Raw genomic sequence first — 18,074 nt, 5'->3', positions numbered from 1 at the left:
TACCTGACTTTGCTGTTCCTGGAAATGGGATGCTTGGTAGGAGAGAACAATTTATGAGGCAGACAACAGGGATGAGGAGGAGAAACAATGGGTCATATCCCCCAGTAACTAGGGCATTGGTCATTGAGCAGACATCCCCAAAGATAAGGTGGTTTAGTTAATCTCGATGATGTCAGAGTAGCATTAAAGCAGGAACAACAAAACCAATGAGTGATCAAATGGGAAGGCAATTTGCAAATTCCGTTTTTCCTGGCATGAGCAAGAAGAAAGACCCTCTGAAGGGGTCACCTGGGTTTGAAAACCTGTTTCTCAGACAATCACTTCCTTTGACCATTTAGAAACTCAGTTTCGTCTTATACAACACTCCTTATTTACTAAGATAACCAGCCACTTACACATTAAAAGAAAAAAAAGACACTTAGTATTATTTAAAGAGATCCCCAGATATAATCTTAGACACAGAGAAAAAGACAATATTGATGGGAGCAAAAATAAGAGAGAAAGAATGGGAAACCCAGGCATGGATACAAAGAATAATGGGGTGAAAAGAGATAAACTGAAGACACCTCGGGCCCCTGAGGTTCTATACTTCATGATGTTGTAGTGCAGAATGAGACTTCTGGGTGCTAGGAATGGGTGTGAGGTGGGAGAGAGGGAGAAGAAGAAAGTACCGTACGGTTGCTTGAAATGAATTTTACCACATTTGCAGTTTTTTTCTGTGAGCCTCATGACACCTATTTACCTTCTTTCTGTACATAGTTACAGAATGTATATAGTGCTGGTGCCTCTTAAAATATATTGATATGGGAAGAAAATGGACCCAAAGGAGAGGTCCTCTCGCTCAGATCTACATGTTCTGAAACACCTGGAATCTACCAGTGATCCTTTTAAAGGCCGCTTTCACATCCTTGTTTCTCAGACTGTAGATCAGAGGGTTCAGCATGGGGATGACCACAGTGTAGAAGACAGATACGACCTTGTCTTCTTCTGGAGATTTGCCTGAGCCACTCCGCAGATACATGAAGCTGAGGGTCCCAAAGAAAAGGGCCACAGCAGTGAGATGGGAGGCACATGTGGAGAAAGACTTGGCCCTGCCACCTGAAGACTTCATTCTCAAAACAGCCTTGATGATGAGCAGGTAGGAAATCAGGATGGCCAAGGCATTGGCCAAAATCACAAAGTTGCCGAAGAAGACAATGATAATCTCAGTGTTTGTTGTGTCACTGCAGGCAAGCTTCAGCAGGGGTGGGAGGTCGCAGAAGAAGAAGTCGATCTGATTGTTGTCGCAGAAGGAGAGGGTGAAGGTACATGTGGTACGCAGGATGGCCCCTGACATCCCACAGATATAAGCTCCTACCACTAACGTCCAGCAGATTCTGGGATTCATGGCCACAGTGTAGAGCAGTGGGTTGCTAATGGCGACATAGCGGTCATAGGCCATCACTCCCAGCAGGAAACACTCTGTAGCTGCACAAATGGTGAAAAAAAAGAACTGGGCAGCACATTGGCCATAAGAGATGATTGTCTTGCCTGTGGCCAGTGTGGCTAGGATCTGAGGGATTATAACTGAAGTATAGCAGGCGTCTAGTAGGGAGAGGTGGCTCAGGAAGAAGTACATTGGTGTGTGGAGTTGGACATCAAGTTGGATCAGAATAATCATCCCCACATTCCCCAGAAAGGTGACTAGATAGAAGTTCAGAAACACCAGAAAGAGGAGACTCTCCAACCCGGGGTAGTCAGTAAAGCCCATGAGAATGAAATTGGTCACTGTGGTGAGATTATTCTTGGCCATGGATCCAATGAGGACTCTTGATAAGAATGAAATTTAAAAAAAACCTCAGAATTGAAGGACAATTTCTTTCTTTCTCAGTGAAAGTTAGGTTTATATCTTTGGGCCAATTTATTGAACTCGTTCTTGAGAAATCCTGTCCCTGGCTGATTCTCCTGGGGCAGCAATGTTCTGTATTTTTTGAAGCTGAGCCATGAGCTAGTTTTTCTTATTCAAACAAATTCTTGTTTATATTTAGACATTTCTGTGAAGATAAGAGACACATATAGAGTCTGAGATTTGGAAAGAATCTATTCAGCATCTGTTCTAATCCCCATTGGATGCAGGAGTCTCCTCTACCACGTACTCTCCACGTGGCCATAAGTTGCTGTGTGGGTCTCCATCTGTGGAGCTCTACTTGTTAAGTCTCTTTTCGAACTTGGCTTCTCTCTCCCTTTATCTTCCACACATTGGCTTAGTTTTTACCCCTTCCAGACACTCATGACAATTTAATCCTTTCTCATGAAAACCTTTCAGAAGTTGGAAGATGATGAATCTACTCTTTATGTGGACCACTCCCTCATATTACCTGTTGATATATTTTTTCTAATTGTATAATCATTCATCATTTGGTCAAAAATTGCTTAGTCACATGGCATTAAAACATGTTTAAGGCTACAAACTTGTAGCTAGAATACATAAGTTCTGGAGATTTAATGAACAACATAGGGATTATAATCAACAATACCATATTATAAACTTCAAAGTTGCCAAGAGACTAGTTCTTAATTGTTCTTATCACAAAGAAGACATAATAATTATGGAACATGAAAGAGATGTTAGTTTACACTATGGTGGCAATCATATTGCCATATATAAATATATCAAATCAACACATTGAATACCTTAAACTTACACAAAATTGTTGTCAGTTTTATCTCATAATATTAATAACAGATAACTAAAAGCCTTTCCCTCCACTTTAATCTTTTCCACTCTAATCTTGATTTGGAGGCTTCCTGCAGCTCTAATCAGGGGTCACTAGTGAGAGGGAGACACTGGGTTCTGAATGTCTATGATTCTATAGTATATTCTCTGCTCTTTGCTATGAATTTCTTTTGCTGTCTCCCTAGGTATTACTTCACTTTATAATTAATGGAGTAAAAATATCCCTGTAGTTCTTTAGATAATCATATTCTTCCTACTTTTAAATCATGAGAAAACTTGGCTGATTTTAACATCCTTCTCAATATCTAATTCTGAGGTAGTCATAGTCTATTTTCTTTTCATCCCATGGCAAAGTCCTGGGGTTCCCTCTGATTTAGGGACAAGATTGTTCAGCGCACCTGACCAGAGATTAGGTGGCAGATCATAGGGCTGCAGATGCAGCCACACTGGGTTTGTGCCACACGCATGCCAGGCCCACCTCATGTATTAGTTCCAATACTTCCAGCAGCCCCACAAGTTGGGTATAGCCATGACTACTTTACAGATGACCCAAATAAGGTTTACAGAGGTTAAGGAAGTTACCTAACTTGCCACACACATGGGAAAAACAGAATCAACACTTAAATCTAGGATTTTCTAACTCTAAAGTCTGTGCTTTCTCTGTTACAACTTGCTGTCCTCTTACAGAAAAAGAATTATACGTTCTGCAGACCCAAGTCTCAACTTTTAAAACCGTAGCACCTCCGAGATGAGTATTAGGCAAATACTCATGGGAGAAAATCTTCCATGGGAGAAGGGGATTAAGTTTGATTTTGGAATTTTGGGGGGTAGTTAATATCTTGTCTTCTTTCTTTTTTTAGGGTTAAGCTAGACTTAGTTGGGTAATATCCCATCTTTGGTATGTTCTTGGGAAAATTGTTTAACCAAATTAGAGTATCAAGTTTCTCAATAATAAAATAGAAACATAATAATAATTTTTGAAAACTTAAATGGATTTTTACCTAATGTGGTAGAGTGTGTTTACTTTTCAGAAAGACAATTTCAAGAACACTTTCCATAAGGAAAAGTTTCAGGATCAAAAAGTGACACCCTGTTCTTTATGATCTTATTTAAGAAGGGGCTTGGGGTGTCAGCAGCTTGGGTGGGCCCAGAGTTAAGGGCAGCCACAGGTGTCTTGAACCCAGAACAGTTTACAAGAGCAAATGCAAAGGTCTATGACCAGTAGACATTTTAACAAAGCCCAGGGACACATGGGCTGATATCCTCACTTATAAAATGTTTTGTTTATAATATGTTACATAGAAAAATATGAGATCTCTGGAGGGAGTGAGGAAAGAGAGACAATCTTACCTGGGTGAACCCTTCAGAGATGAGGGTCCCCTAAACTTTGTGCTTGCTTTAACTTGAAGTGTTCTCCCAAACTCTTCTTTCTCTCGATTCCAAAAGTTGAGTCCACTGGAGAGAATGAAGGAGCTCAAGTAAGTTAACTCTCCTCACCGTATTGGGACTGCTGTCTCAACATAGTATTGTCAACATTACTGAGGTCTTGCCCTGAGTCAGGTGGCAGACTGAACAGTGTAAGGGCTTTATTTCATTTTGACATGATAATAACATTATGGCAGTGGAATATTTATCTTTATTTTACAGTTGAAGAAACTGAGGCTTAGAAACATTGAGTTTTTTGCCTAAGGTTTCATAGCTAGAAAGAGAAGATGTTTAGATCTTGACCATGGTCTCCTGGACCCCAGAACAGAGATGCTGAACCACGATGGTGTGCTGCCCTTCCTAATGCTGGTAGTCATTTATTAAGCGTCTGCTCTGTGCCAATCAGGATATTAAACATTCTACATACCTTTTCTCATATAATTCTAAAAATGACCCCATGCTAGAGGTAATATTTTGTCGTGGAGGAAATGAAGACTCTGAATAGTTAAGTAATTTGCCCGAGGTGACATGATTAGTCAGTGAAAAAGCCCAGATTATAATTCAGGTCTGTCTTGTTACAAAGCTAAAGCTATAGTACATATGACCAATCCCACCTCCAGCATAATTATAGGAAGTACCATAATTTACTGAAAACTCCCTTGACTAAGCAATGCAGTCTAATACCCTGCCCTTGCCCCATGAAGCTGTTTATACTTCCTAAAATTTACCTGGAAACACATAAGGTCAAAAAGATTACATCCGCAGGCTTAAAAAAATTACCTAGTCTTACTTGTGTATTTTATACAAGAGCTGAAATTCCAGTCTGGACACAGTCCCATGAGATGACTAGTTCCAATGACAATGGCCAGATTCTCTGCCCAGTTTCACCTTCCCTAGTTTGTGTGAATCTTACTTCAGAGCCAGTATCCTGTCAACATTATTAAGGTCAACAATTATATCTTAATTACCTGGTGAAATAATACAGTTGGGTTTATCTTAGGTTTGAAATCAAAGTAATCTAAGGTCATTTGAGCTAATATTGCTCAAGTAGATTAATATGGCCAACAGATTTAGGTTCCTTCTTACCAAGAAAACCAGAGAGGTATTTAAAGTGCTTTTGGGGATGGTCTTGTGGGAGGGATGCAGTGAGCACAAGTGTGGTTCCTGAATCATGCAGCAGCACCTGGGACAGCCCCCAGGGCTCCCGGGAAAAGCCAGCCTTGTCTGGGAGAAAACACTTCAGCGGGAGCTCATTATCTCCTCTTCTCCGCACATCTGAGAGGATTAAAAACAAATCTTGTGGAAATAAATGAACAAATAAAACAGAAGCAAACTCAGAGATCCAGAGATCATTTTGATGGTTGCCAGATAAGAGGGAAGGGGTTTGGGTGAAAAAGGGAAGGGATTAAGATGTGCAAATTGCCAGTTATAAAAACAGTCACTGGGATGTAAAGTACAGCATGGGGAATATAATCAATAATATTGTAATAACTGTTCATGGTGCCAGATAGCTATTACACTTACCAGGGCGATCACTTTGTAAGTTATACAGATGTCTAATCACTATGCTGTACACCAGAAATCAATATAATATTGTGTGTCAATTGTAACTGAAAAATAAAAATTATTAAAAAACCACAAATCTTGTGGGATCTCTTGACAACTCCTAAGTTTCCTTGGTCTGCCCAAATATGAGAAAACTCATTTGCAGTTTCTGTAGGTTCCTCTTTGCCAGTGGTCCTCAGTGGCCTGCTGTCCCAGCTAGTCAGTGCTAATGCCAGGACTGGAGCTCAGGTCTGAGGACTCATGTGAAGTTCTCTTTAAACTGCATCCATTCTTAGACCTGATGTCAGGTCTCATTTCAAGGGCTGAAACCTACCTGGGTTGTCTGCTGAGAATTTCATAAAGAAGGGTGATTATTGGTTCAGGAGAGAATGAGGATAAACATGATTATTTTGAATCTGTACCCAGAGTAGCTTGTTCGTTAACTTTCTGTAAAGACTATTGCTGGAGTTTCTAAGAGCAGATTTTTCTGGCTATTTCAGCTTGCATTTCCTCCCTGGTCTCTGAAACCCACGTTCCCTTTGTTATAACCACACGATTTGGCACTTAATTTCACTTGCCTTACATTGTTCATGGCTGCTCCTTGGTGGTTAGTTTCATCTCATCTGCTAGACTGTGGGTTTCTGGAGAACCTGTCTTTTTCTTTCTAATAACCTGTGTTCTGCTTCCAGAGACAATCATCCCTTTCAGGAGAATCACCCCTTTGCCCTGTATGCATTCATCCACTCATCAATCCAGAAGTTTTTCAGCAATCAGGATCTCAAGGAGGCCATGTGGCCCAGTCATTCCAAAGTAACATGGCTGGCATAAAACCCTTTGATAATTAACAAGCATTCAGCCACACTAGGTGGTTTTGCAATTGCAGATGTCAAATGATGCAAGAATACATTTCAAAGAAGGGAGGCAGCCACAGATTAGGACTTCTGGCAGAACAGACAATTCTATCTCCCCATGCACCTTTGACAATATTTATTATCATTTCCTGTAATCAAATACTCACGGAAATAACTCTGTAGTAAGAGTACGTGTACTGTATTGCAAATGTTCCCTGGAGTGGTTCAGAGGGGAGAGTGGCAATTGGGGCCAGGTAGAGAAGTAGAATATACCAGGAATGATAGTATTCCATCGAATATCCCCTGGGGAACTTGAATGATGTTCTAATGCCTTTCCCACCAACTATTAATAGTGCTTACTGGCATGGTGCGATTATAGTGGTTTAAATGTCTTCCTTTACTCTTCTGATATTGTCCAAAAAATGTCTACTCAGTGAGTTGTATTTACACTCAGCTAACTGACCCCAGGAAGTACAGGATAGTGGTTAAGAGCAAGGTGTCTGGGGTCAGCCTCCCCTGGTTCCCATCTCAGCCCTTCCTCTTACTACCTATGTGACCACCGGTGGTGATTTCACTTCTCTCAGTCTCAGTTTCCTCACTGGTACAGTAGAATAATAATAGCATCTACCTTACAGGATTGCTGTGAGGAGTTAATGGGTTAAACATAGATAAAACTATCATAGTATGCTAGGCACTGCATTAAGTACTTTATATGTAGATTATTAATATTAAGTGAGTAAATGAGTTGAGTAAATGAGTAAGCAGGCTGCTGGAACTTCACACAATCACTTATTTCACTTGTGCCCCACAAATGAGGTTGGTCAGAAAGCATCACCTTGAGTTGATGATAACTCCTCAGGGAGCAGAATGCAGCGATACCCCCGGCCCCATCTCCAAAATGGGGTTAACTTATGGTGGGGCTGCCAGATAGGACAAAGCTTGAGCGAGGAAGAAATTGAGAAAGTTAACTTTGTAGAGGTCCTTTTCTGAAGGTTTCTTTTCTCTTGGAATCAGAGAAGCCTAATTAGAAGAAGTATAGGGTCTGATTACAGACCCTGAGTCAGTGCCAAATCCCCTCGCCCCAGTCTTATAATTGCCGTCCTGGAGCACCGAGGCCAGGGCAGAGATCCAGGCAGCTATTTAGAGGTACCCCTGTGGATGTTGGGGCTCACAAGGTACAGGTGATGAAGATGTTTGTTCATATGGCCTCAAAATATATCACCTGTATATTGTATTGTGTGTTCACCCAAAGTCAAATCTTCCATCACCATATATTTGATCCCTTTTACCTTATACTAACCCCTCCCCCTCCCTCTGGTAACCTCCACACTGTTGTCTGTGTCTATGAGTTTTTGTTTGTTTGTCTTTCTTATTTGTTCATTTGCTGCGTTCAGTGTTATATCCCACATATGAATGGAATCATACGGTTCTTAACTTTTTCTGCCTGACTTATTTTGCTTAGCATCATATTCTCAAGATCTATGTTGTTGCAAATGGCAGTATTTCGTCTTTTCTTGTGGCTGAGTAGTAGTCCATTGTATATATGTATCACATCTTCTTTGTCCAATCTTCTAACAAAGGACACTTCGGCTGTTTCCATGTTTTGGCCACTGAAGAATTCTATCATTGAACATAAGGGTGTATGTATATCTTTGCGAACGCTTTCAAAAATTTTTGGTAGATATCCAGAAGTGTTAGGTAGGGTTCATGCCCCTCTGATAGATAAAAGAGCTGAAGTTCAGAGAGTTTAAGCAATGGGCTGGGGTTTGATCCCTCTGTGACAGACTTTCAAAGCATTCTGGTTCTGTGACACCATGCTGGTTTGCCTTTCTGCTATTTTCAGAGACTTGCTTCTATACATTTATGAATTTTAATTCAAATAAAAAATTACCAACTACAATTTTTTCCAAACAAGCTTCCAAGGGAAAGGAAAAATTAAACAGGGACCCTATTTACATTTCCAGATAGAGCTACTTCTTCACCTGAATGCAGACAGAGCATGGATGGAGGGAGCTATGTTTGTTTTTTACCTTTTAAGCATTTTGAGGACCCAAGTCCACTCTGACACTTTGAGTGACCATCAAAGCATCTTGTAACTCACTTCTTTGTTCCCATTTGCTCTTTAAGTCATCATAGACAGATGAGGCCGTTCTAACATAGTGGCAGAGGTAGAACCACTGTCATAGATGCCCACTTAGTTCTATATACTCACCACTCGTGTCCAGCTTACTGCCTGGCACAGAGTATAAAGGCAGGTCCTTTATGAATCTTTGTCCCATACTTCTAGCAGACAGCAATGGCTGCTTAACTTTAGGCACATTATACAAACTGTATTCCTTACTATTTTAAAATAACTTTAAACCTGACTTGGAGAATCTAAGTAGATTAGTTTGCTGAGCTATATAAATACTCTTAAGATCCATGGCTATATATTTTCCACAGCATCTATTATTGTAACACTTTCTTCCAAGTGCGAATGTTTTACTTTCAGAATCATCTTTGCATACATTTTGTTCGTTCCATAGTAGCCTCTTGACTCCTAGCTCAGTGCTTCCTCTGCTCTAAGATGAAAAGGGGAGCCTATTAAACACCAAAGTACGCTGGACTTTCTCTCTTCTGAAACCCCTGTTAGTTTTCTGAGGGTTAGTGGAGGTTTGGGGAGCATTAGTAATTTCAAAGAGCAGATGATCTCATGGTCTTTCCCCTTTAGCTTTGGAATGTGTAACAATTACATGTCCTGGGTGTATTTACCATTGGCTGATATGAAAATGTGGCTGGAGGTCTTAAGCAGATATAACTAGAGTTACAGAAGTCCACAAGGGGAGACCTGTCTGGAAGTGAAATATTTCTGTGCCTGATCGACAATTAGATAACAGATCTCTGAGAATGAGAAATGCTGACGTTGCTCAATGCCGTGGAGCATGGTGGGTTCGCGATGGCATTAAGGATTCACTCTCTTCCTGTGCGTCCTTAAAAGTCAGCAATTTCAATTACTTTGTGGACTTCAAAAACAGGAAACTGCTGCTTCAGTGCTCTGTTCATATTTCCCCAGCAGTTTAGTTTATCTAAATGGCCTGGGACCAGATCCTTTCCTCTGAGGCTGTACTGATCCATGGGTCTTCTCCTGACTAGGGATTTTGTGGAACTGTTGTTTGTTTTTCCTAATCTTAATCATTAGGGAACAGATCTGTTGTTCTATCTAGAATTATCAATCATTTTGGACCGGTTCAGGAATTTAAACAATGCATCACAAGGCAAAGTGGGATTGTTCTTTGAGAGGACCAAACTTTCCAGCTCTTTGGAAGATCAGCTGACACTGGGTAACCTTGGTTTTCTTTAACATTTTCCTCTGCCCATTGCAAAATGGACATACTGATGCTCAGAAGAGTCACATGGATGTGTATTATGAGTGAAGAGCCTCCCCCTGCTGCTCACTGTCTCAAGAGGGAGGCCCGAGTCACTGTCGTGAGATTGGAATTTGTGAAGATTTCAGAGCTGGCTGCAGGGGCACAGACCTGGATACCTCCCCAAGCTTTCCATTTTCTCTCTTGAGCCCCTGACTTTCTCCATCATCCACAGATCAGTCTGGTTTAGGGTGAACCACCGTGCGTGCACTGTCTTTTCAGAACCCATTTGGCCAAGTCCTCCAGCAGCACTATTATCGGTCTGCTGCTGGTAGGGACGATCCTTCCGATTATCCTGGCATCTGGCCAACAAGCCATTTTATTTTATATTTATTTATTCATCAATACCTCTTTCCAAAAGAGAATGTAAAGGGGCTTATAAAAATGCATGATCTGCAGCAAGATAAAATAAATTAAAAATGAGGTATGAGATTTGGGCAAAGGGAAAGTACAGGTAGGCAGACGATAAGAAGAGGCCAGGAGCAAGATTGGCTCCCATGACTTTTGTCTAGTCCCTTAAACATGTACGAGAGGGGATGGTTCCTTGATGGCTGCACACTCGTCATTAGAGTTTAATTTGCTGGTGGCCCTGTGCATCTCTTCTACCCATCCACCCCTGCAGACAAAATATGGAAAAAGGAGATTCTACAAAAAGGAGAATGAGCGTAGAGTTTCCAACTCTGAATTGGGATCATTTTCCAAAATCATTATTTAATTTATGTCACTCTCCTTCTTGCTCAAGTATAGAGAATAATGTTAATAAATTCTGGGCCTGAAAAGGTGCTTACTACATGATAACTTGTTTTTACCATACTGTGGGCAACAGCATGGCAGTTGGGAGCTGGAGTCTGACAGACTGAGGTTCAAATCCCTGCTCAGTGATTTACTTAAAGCAAATGCCTCAGTCTGTGCAACCACTTGTTTTCCAGTCTATAATTAAGGATAATAACAATATCCAGTTTTGGGGTGTTGTGAGAAGTAAATGAGGCAATTTTTGTAAAGCACCCAGAACAGTATCTGACACAGAGTGAGTGTTGTCTCAGTGTTCTTCTTCTTCATTATTATTAATATACTCTCTTTCCCTCTCTTATTGGAGAAAAGAGACCATCATGTTATAGGACGAGATACAGTACTTGAGGTCCTTTAGTGCAGCCTTCTCATGGGTGGACACAGATCCAAAGACGGGAAGATAGTAGCTTAAGTTGACACAGTACATCAGGGGCAGAAACCGGACTTAAATTCAGGACTCCCGACGCTGTTTCCAGCCTTCCGATTCTATCTGCTCTCTCTGGATCATCAAGGTCAAGTGCCTGTCCCTCCCCCACCATGACACTCCTCCAAAGGAAAATAGCTGCCCTCCCCCCGAGGAGATCTAAAGGCATCTCTTAGGAGAGTGGTGGAAGGAAGTGGGTCTCCTGACCTGTGCCTCCTCAGATGGGGCCGCATGAAGGTGGGCTACAGCACCCTACTTCCTGGGCCAAAGTGATGAGCCAAGGAGTAATTTAGCAGAAAGTATCACAAATTTAGAGCCTGAAGTCCTGTTGCCATTTTTGAATTGTGTGGCCTTGGGAAAGTTGATTTAACCACTTTGAGCCTCATTTTACTTAGCAATACAATGGGGATAAATGAAAATTTCTGAGTGACGGAAACAACCCAGCAGTTGAAAAAACACTTGTGTAAGAATTATATGGGCTGTTTACTGTGTTCTCTGCACAGTGTGTGTGTTTTCGTGAATTACCTCTTTTACCTCTCACAACACAGCAGTGTGCTGTTGTTATTATTGCAGTAGATGTTGACACTGAGACTCTGGAGGTCAAGTGCCTTGCGTGCCTTGCTCAAGGTCACACAAATAGAAATGACTGAGTTTGAGTTTGGAATAACAAGCTGTCTGTGTGCAGAGCCCATTTTCTCAGCCACTATACTCTATTGTTGGGATTTCAGCCTTACCTTTCAACTAAGGGATCACAGGCTGATCAGCGAGCCCCTGATACCATAGGAGCCTCTCTCTGTGTTAGGAGGCTGACCCTTCTGAACAACATTGCCTTGAAAGTGCCTCACAAGGACCTGAAGAACTCAGCATATTTTGTAATGAAATTGGGGTAGTTCACTGCAGGTGATTTGCATCTCTATTTTCTATTGCTCTTGGATAATGATGTGTGAAAATAAGCATGAATAGTTGCCTGATTCCCTGCATTTCTGCTAAAATGCCATCCTTTCAGTGAACCTTCCCTGACAGACCTATTGAATACTCCTCTCCTTAGTTGGCTCTCCCAGTTTTTTACACCTTGCTGTTCTTCTTTTTAAAATTTTTTCATACCATTATCATCTTCTATCATGGTAGAAAATATACTTAAAATAGATTGTATATACTTGGCTCTCTGCTAGCATGACAGCTCTACAAGGGCAAAGATCTCTGTGTATTTTGTTCTAAGCAAGCAGAGGCATGCTTGGCACACAGTAAGTTCTCAGTAGGCTCTTACTGAATAAATAAATGAATGTCGTCTCTCTCTCTCTTTTTTTCCCTTTTTGGTCAGGATGATTTGTGTGAATTCCTTTCAGAACACAGCAAGTCATTGTTTTGGTCAAAGGTCAGAATTAGAATGGCCCCTAACGAAAGAAAAAAACTCCCAAATACTTACGTTATCAGGAATTCAGTTGGGAGAAGCACCAGATGCTGACCTTTATGTCACCAGTAGTTCAGCTTTTTCCAAACATTGAGCAAAGTTTCATTTTCTTATTTATCTGAAATCCTATGAGAACTTTCTCAAATTCAGTTTTTATTTCAAGGTTGGGAGAATTACAAGAAGAATCACTTTTGAAGTATTCAGTATTCCCACTACCCCAAATTATCACCAGCCAAAGGTGCAGAAGCAAGATTGCCCAAGCACCTGGCAAGAACTCCATCTGTACTAGAACTCTAAACTCAGTGTGTTGGCTTTGTCCCTTAATGAGCTGTGCAGCCTAACTCTGGAATGGCTCCATGCCTGTATCTCACTGATTGATACTGATCTGGCATTTTAAAAAATTAGGCAGGTCCTTTGGAATAAGAGGAGAACTTGGAAACCAGGTCATGGTGCCTGGGAAGAACAGAGGGGAAGAAGTGACTTGGCCCGTAACAGGTTGTAGAGGTTCTTTTCTCTTCACAGCTCACTTCTTGTGCCCAACTCCATTGTGTTTATATGCACATCAAAAGAACTGTAAAGAAAGATAGGGTTGATATTAGGACTCAGGGGAGCTGTGGATTAGGAGATAAGATTCCAGAATGCATGTGAACCCAGGAGCATGTTACTCACGTTGTTGCATAACTTAGAAAAAAATAATTCTCAGTGTGTGAGTCAGACCCTGTGCTAGGCATAGTACATACGATGTCTTTCACAATAATATTGTGACTTTGGTGTTGAAATGTACATTAAACCAACAGGGAGGCTGAGGTTCACCAAAAGATGAGTGAACTTGCCCAAGGTCTCCAGGAATTTGGAATTAGGTCTGATTTCAAATCCCATGTCCTTAATACTCTATCACTAGGGTTTCACCAACAAAGTGGAGTTTTCCAACTCTGCAGTGAGGCTAAGGAAGTTTTTAGTTTGGGAAGTTTGGAAGTGTCTAAGGAACTGAGTTCTAGCTCTGGCTTTGCCTCTCGACTAAGTATGAAATTGTGAACTAGTCACTTTGCCTCTTTGACCCTCATATTCCTCTCTTGAAAACGGGATTAACAATTTATACATCCAAGGATTTCTGAAAAGTCAAATGAAATAAAGTCTATAAAGAATGTTAAGTGCTTTACAAATCTAGAAGATTGTTATCATTACTAAAAATGATCAAATCCAGCCACGCTCATCTTAATTTATCTTTAATGAGACTTCATTTTTTAAATGTCAGTGTGCAAGTGAGGATTCGTGGCAGAGAATGGCACTGTGGCGACAGAATTCATTCTGATGGGGTTCCAGCTGCAGGCAGACTACAGACGGACCTCTTCTTTGTGTTCTTGGTTCTCTATCTCGTCAACATGGGGGGCAGCCTGGGCATGATAGTGCTGATTCAGAGTGACCCTTGCCTCCCTCCACATTCTGATGTACTTCTTCCTCAGACCCCTTTCCTTTCTGCGCATTTTCTACTCCTCTGTTATTGTCTCTCAGTTGCTTGAGACCTTGGACACTGATAAGATGGTCATCACTAAGAGTGCTGAGCTACCTAGCTCTTTTTTCTCCACTCTGTGCTAGGACTGAATGATTCCTTTTGGCCGGGATAGCCTATGACCATTACAGATTATAATGGTATAGGGTAGACCATTATAGGTTATAACCTATACCATGCGTACATGGTATACATCTGGCTGTGTATAACCCCCTCCTTTATGCCACTGCCATGACACCACATACATGCCTGGGGCTGGTGGCCGGGGACTGCGCTGGTGGCACGTTCAATCCCATCATCCATACTGGGTGTACCTTCTCAATCTCCTCTGGAAGTCCAAACACATGGACTACATGGACTTCTTTTGTGACTTTCCACCCCTGCTGAAGCTTGCCTATAGTGAGACCAGGCTATGGGATGAGTGATCTACCTCTTTGCTTTCTGGGTCATATCAACCAGCATTGCAGTGATTCTTATATCCTACCTGCTCATCGTTTGGGTCGTTCTGAAGGGATCTATAGCCTGAGAAACAAGGAAGTGAAGGAGGCTCTGAGAAAGCCCTTGATAGGATGAGGGTTTCCAAGTTGCATTAGACTTGAGTTCCATCAATTCAGAAGTTCTTGCAAATCATCCTTTGGGCTTTTGGCTTGTCCCCTTAACACATAGTCTGGATCTTGTAATTACAAAGACATATTAGAGCAGAAAAATACAGTTTGGGTTTTAATGATTTATTTATTAGCTCTATGACCTTGATCCAGAAATTCTCTGCCTCAGTTTTCACATCAGTAAAAATTTCTGCCTTGCTATGATTAAAGCCAGGATTAAGACAGATGGAATGACAAAGGACTTTATCAATAACAACATGTTATAAACTGTAAAATTTATTTTTCTGATCTGACCTGGGTATTGCTGAGTGTTTTCTTAGGTACTCAATTTTTTTTTCTATAAAGCTAATTTTTGCACCTTGGATAATTACAAAACAATAGCTTATTATTTACATAATAAAGGCAGTCACATTCTTTGGTTGTGGGTAGTGAGGTGGAAATCAGCCTTGACCAGCAAAACCTTTTCTGAACATTCAATCATATCCAAGTTAGGCATTTGTCATGAAGAACACAAGTAGCTAAACAGAGAAAGAAAAAATAGAGGGGAAAGGAGATGTGACTGGGAAACGTTGAACTAGAATATGTTCGCCTACTTCCCAAGATAGCATAGAGGACTGGGACACTGTAGGATAAAAGAGAGATGTAATGATTTGCATTAATTATTGGAAACAACTTGATCTTGATATAGAGCTGAATTGAGTCCCATATATAACTTTAGAAATATTTCTTGATCGCCAAAGGTCAGAAGCTCTATTTTATTTCTGAAGCATTGTTCGTGGACGTCTGCTTCAATCAACTCAGGCTGTGTTCTATTCTCCCGTAATGAAAACCACTATCTCTTGTAGGACATTTACTTTATTATCAGAAGACAGATAACTATGAATCCAAGTGCCACATTTTAATGACCTCTATATCTACTAGAAATATTATTTGAGAAACATTTCCATAGAGATTCAATCTCATTCATCACGTCAGCAAATATTTACGGACAATCTGCTATGTATTGAACATAATACAAGGCTCCAGCACATAGTAATAAATAAGATAGACATTGTTCCTCCTGGAGATTAGAACCTGGGGCACAGACAGATATTAAACCATTACACAGTTAATTGATTTTTTCATTTGATATGGGAAAAAGGAACAAAAGAAGCACAGGATATTGTTATACTATATAATAGGGCTCTGACCCAGTTTGGTGTGGTCAGAAAAGGCTTCCCTGAGGGAACTAACATTTAAACTGAGGCTTAAAGAATAAGTATGTCAGAGTCATAGGTGGGGGGGACTATTCCAGAGAGAAAGAGTTACAAATGCAAGGACCTGTGAAACAGGATGCCTTGAGGAACTGAGAGAGTGAGTGGCTGCCACATAGGAGTGAGGGGTTTATGTGAGAGGCAGCTGGCGAGTTCAGGAGAAACTAGGTCACAGAGCCTTGCAGGCTCACTTAGGGACTTGTGGACTTTACTCCATGAGCAAGGCACGAAAGGATCCTATCTGAATTTTCTAAAGATCTCTTTGACTATAGTGTGATGGGTGGAAGGAAATGGAAGGAAAACCCCCTATTTCATCTGAGAAACAAACGGTGTCTCCCAGGGCATGATGCTTCATTTGCACACAGTATTGTATACTTTATTCTAGAATACACATTAGGCCACAGGAGCATGGCCATGATATTGTTCTAGGATGGATTTCTTGGCAAAATGCTGAAACTGGGGAAATATACTTTTGGAGGCATTCAGTCTTTCATTGGTACACCTTTCCTTCCCTGAATTGCAACCTTCTTCGAGTATACACAATGTGTCCCTCCATCAAAATGGTCATCAATTACTCCCACTTAAGAGGCCGACACATTTTCATTAACTCCTACTGTATGTCAGGCTGTGTTAATAAGCTGAAGAAATCACCCTCTCCAAGGAAGGCTTCTTGCATACTTAAAGGCAGGAAAAACTTTCAACTAAAAAGCAAATAAATGGGCAAAGATGGAACACTATTTCAGTAGGGGGCGTGGCCTCACCTTCCTCCCACCTTCCACTTGATAAGTAGTAACCAACTCCGTCTATAAATGAATGACCTTTGATGCATGCACAATATTTGATGTAGAAACGATTGCTTCAGGGGTGCACAAAGTAGATACAGATAAAATGAATTTTAGCATGTTTTAGGGCACTATGTTCCGATTAACATTAGAAGGCACTGGAAGAAATTGCATTTATGTTGAGTTTCCAATGACATAAATTAATAAACAAATGAAAACATACACACATTACCTAATATGTGTCAGGCTCTGTGCCACGAGTTTTTATTTATCTCATTCTTAAAATAGATACTACACATTATCTTTTAGAAAACAGAATCTGGTGATGGTTGTTTTTTTTGTGTCAATTTGACTGAGTCACAGGGTGCCCAAATATTTGGCTAAACATTATTTGTGGGTGTCCGTGAGGATGTTTTCCAATGAGATTAGCATTTGAATTGGTGAACTCAGTAAAGCTGGTTGTTCTCTGCAATGTGGGTGGGCATCATCCAACCGCCTGAGGGCTTGGATAGAACAAAAGGCAGAGGAAGGGAGAGTCCATTCCTTCTCTGCCTGACTGCAGGAGCTAGAACATTGGTCTCCTGCACTTGGACTGGGATTTACACCTTCAACCTCCCTGGTTCCCAGGCCTGCAGACTTAACTGCATCCCTGCTTTCCTGCGTCTCCTGGAGTGTGGGACTTCTCAACTTCCATTTAAAGACTCGTATGAGACAGTTTCTTAAAACAAATCCCCTTCCGTGCAATAAAATAATCCATCACCTCCAAAAGTTTTTCTAACACCTTTTTATTATTATTATTTTGTGATAAGAAGACTTAACATGAGATCTACCTTCTTAGCAAATGTTTAAGTATACAGTATAGTTTGTATACTATACTGTATACTATATACAGTATACTGTATATTTGTGGAGAAACTATCTCCACAATCTATACTGTATACTTAAGTTTGTCTCCAAACTCATCAAGTTGTACACATGAAATGCATACAATTTTTTATATGTCAATTATACATCAACAAAGGGGTTCAAGAAAAATCTCCATATTTATATGCTATTAGTTTGGTATTTCTAGAGAATGCTGAGTAATAAAATCCAGTCAGTAATATTGTAATCTTTTTCTTTTTATCCCCTTGAATTTCAAAGTGTATCTTGTTTAGGGTTTTAGAATTATAAAATTTTAGCTGTAATACTTTGGCCTCAGCCTACCAAACATGATATAGAAAAGATGAAGAAAGCAGACTTTCAGACTTTGAACTGACCCATTTAACTCAATCATCAAGAGGCCAAAGGGCCATATTCTCATCATTTAGAACACCAAAAAGTGGCATCACCAAGACGGTGGAATAAGAGACCCCAGCC

The 18,074-nt window shown here is 40.7% G+C and overlaps 1 protein-coding gene and 1 pseudogene across 1 annotated transcript; one reads left to right on the top strand and one right to left on the bottom strand.

Moving 5' to 3' along the window:
* Positions 1-506: 506 nt before the first annotated feature.
* OR9I1 (olfactory receptor family 9 subfamily I member 1) lies at positions 507-1,792 on the bottom strand. Its single transcript, XM_024577791.3, has one exon. It carries the CDS (start codon positions 1,790-1,792, stop codon positions 848-850), a length of 945 nt encoding a protein of 314 aa, XP_024433559.3. The 3' UTR covers positions 507-847.
* Positions 1,793-9,430: 7,638 nt separating this feature from the next.
* LOC139440897 (olfactory receptor 9I1-like) lies at positions 9,431-14,601 on the top strand (annotated as a pseudogene).
* The last annotated feature ends 3,473 nt before the right edge of the window (positions 14,602-18,074 follow it).

Source organism: Desmodus rotundus, chromosome 5 (genome assembly GCF_022682495.2).
Source record: "Desmodus rotundus isolate HL8 chromosome 5, HLdesRot8A.1, whole genome shotgun sequence".
NCBI classification, from domain to species: domain Eukaryota; kingdom Metazoa; phylum Chordata; class Mammalia; order Chiroptera; family Phyllostomidae; genus Desmodus; species Desmodus rotundus.
The sequence above is the reverse complement of the archived record's forward strand: the minus strand, read 5'-3'. Positions and strand labels throughout refer to the sequence as shown.

Coding starts and splice junctions, on each gene's coding strand:
- OR9I1 (XM_024577791.3), bottom strand. CDS start 1,792: ATGGCCAAGAATAATCTCACCACAGTGACCAATTTCATTCTCATGGGC.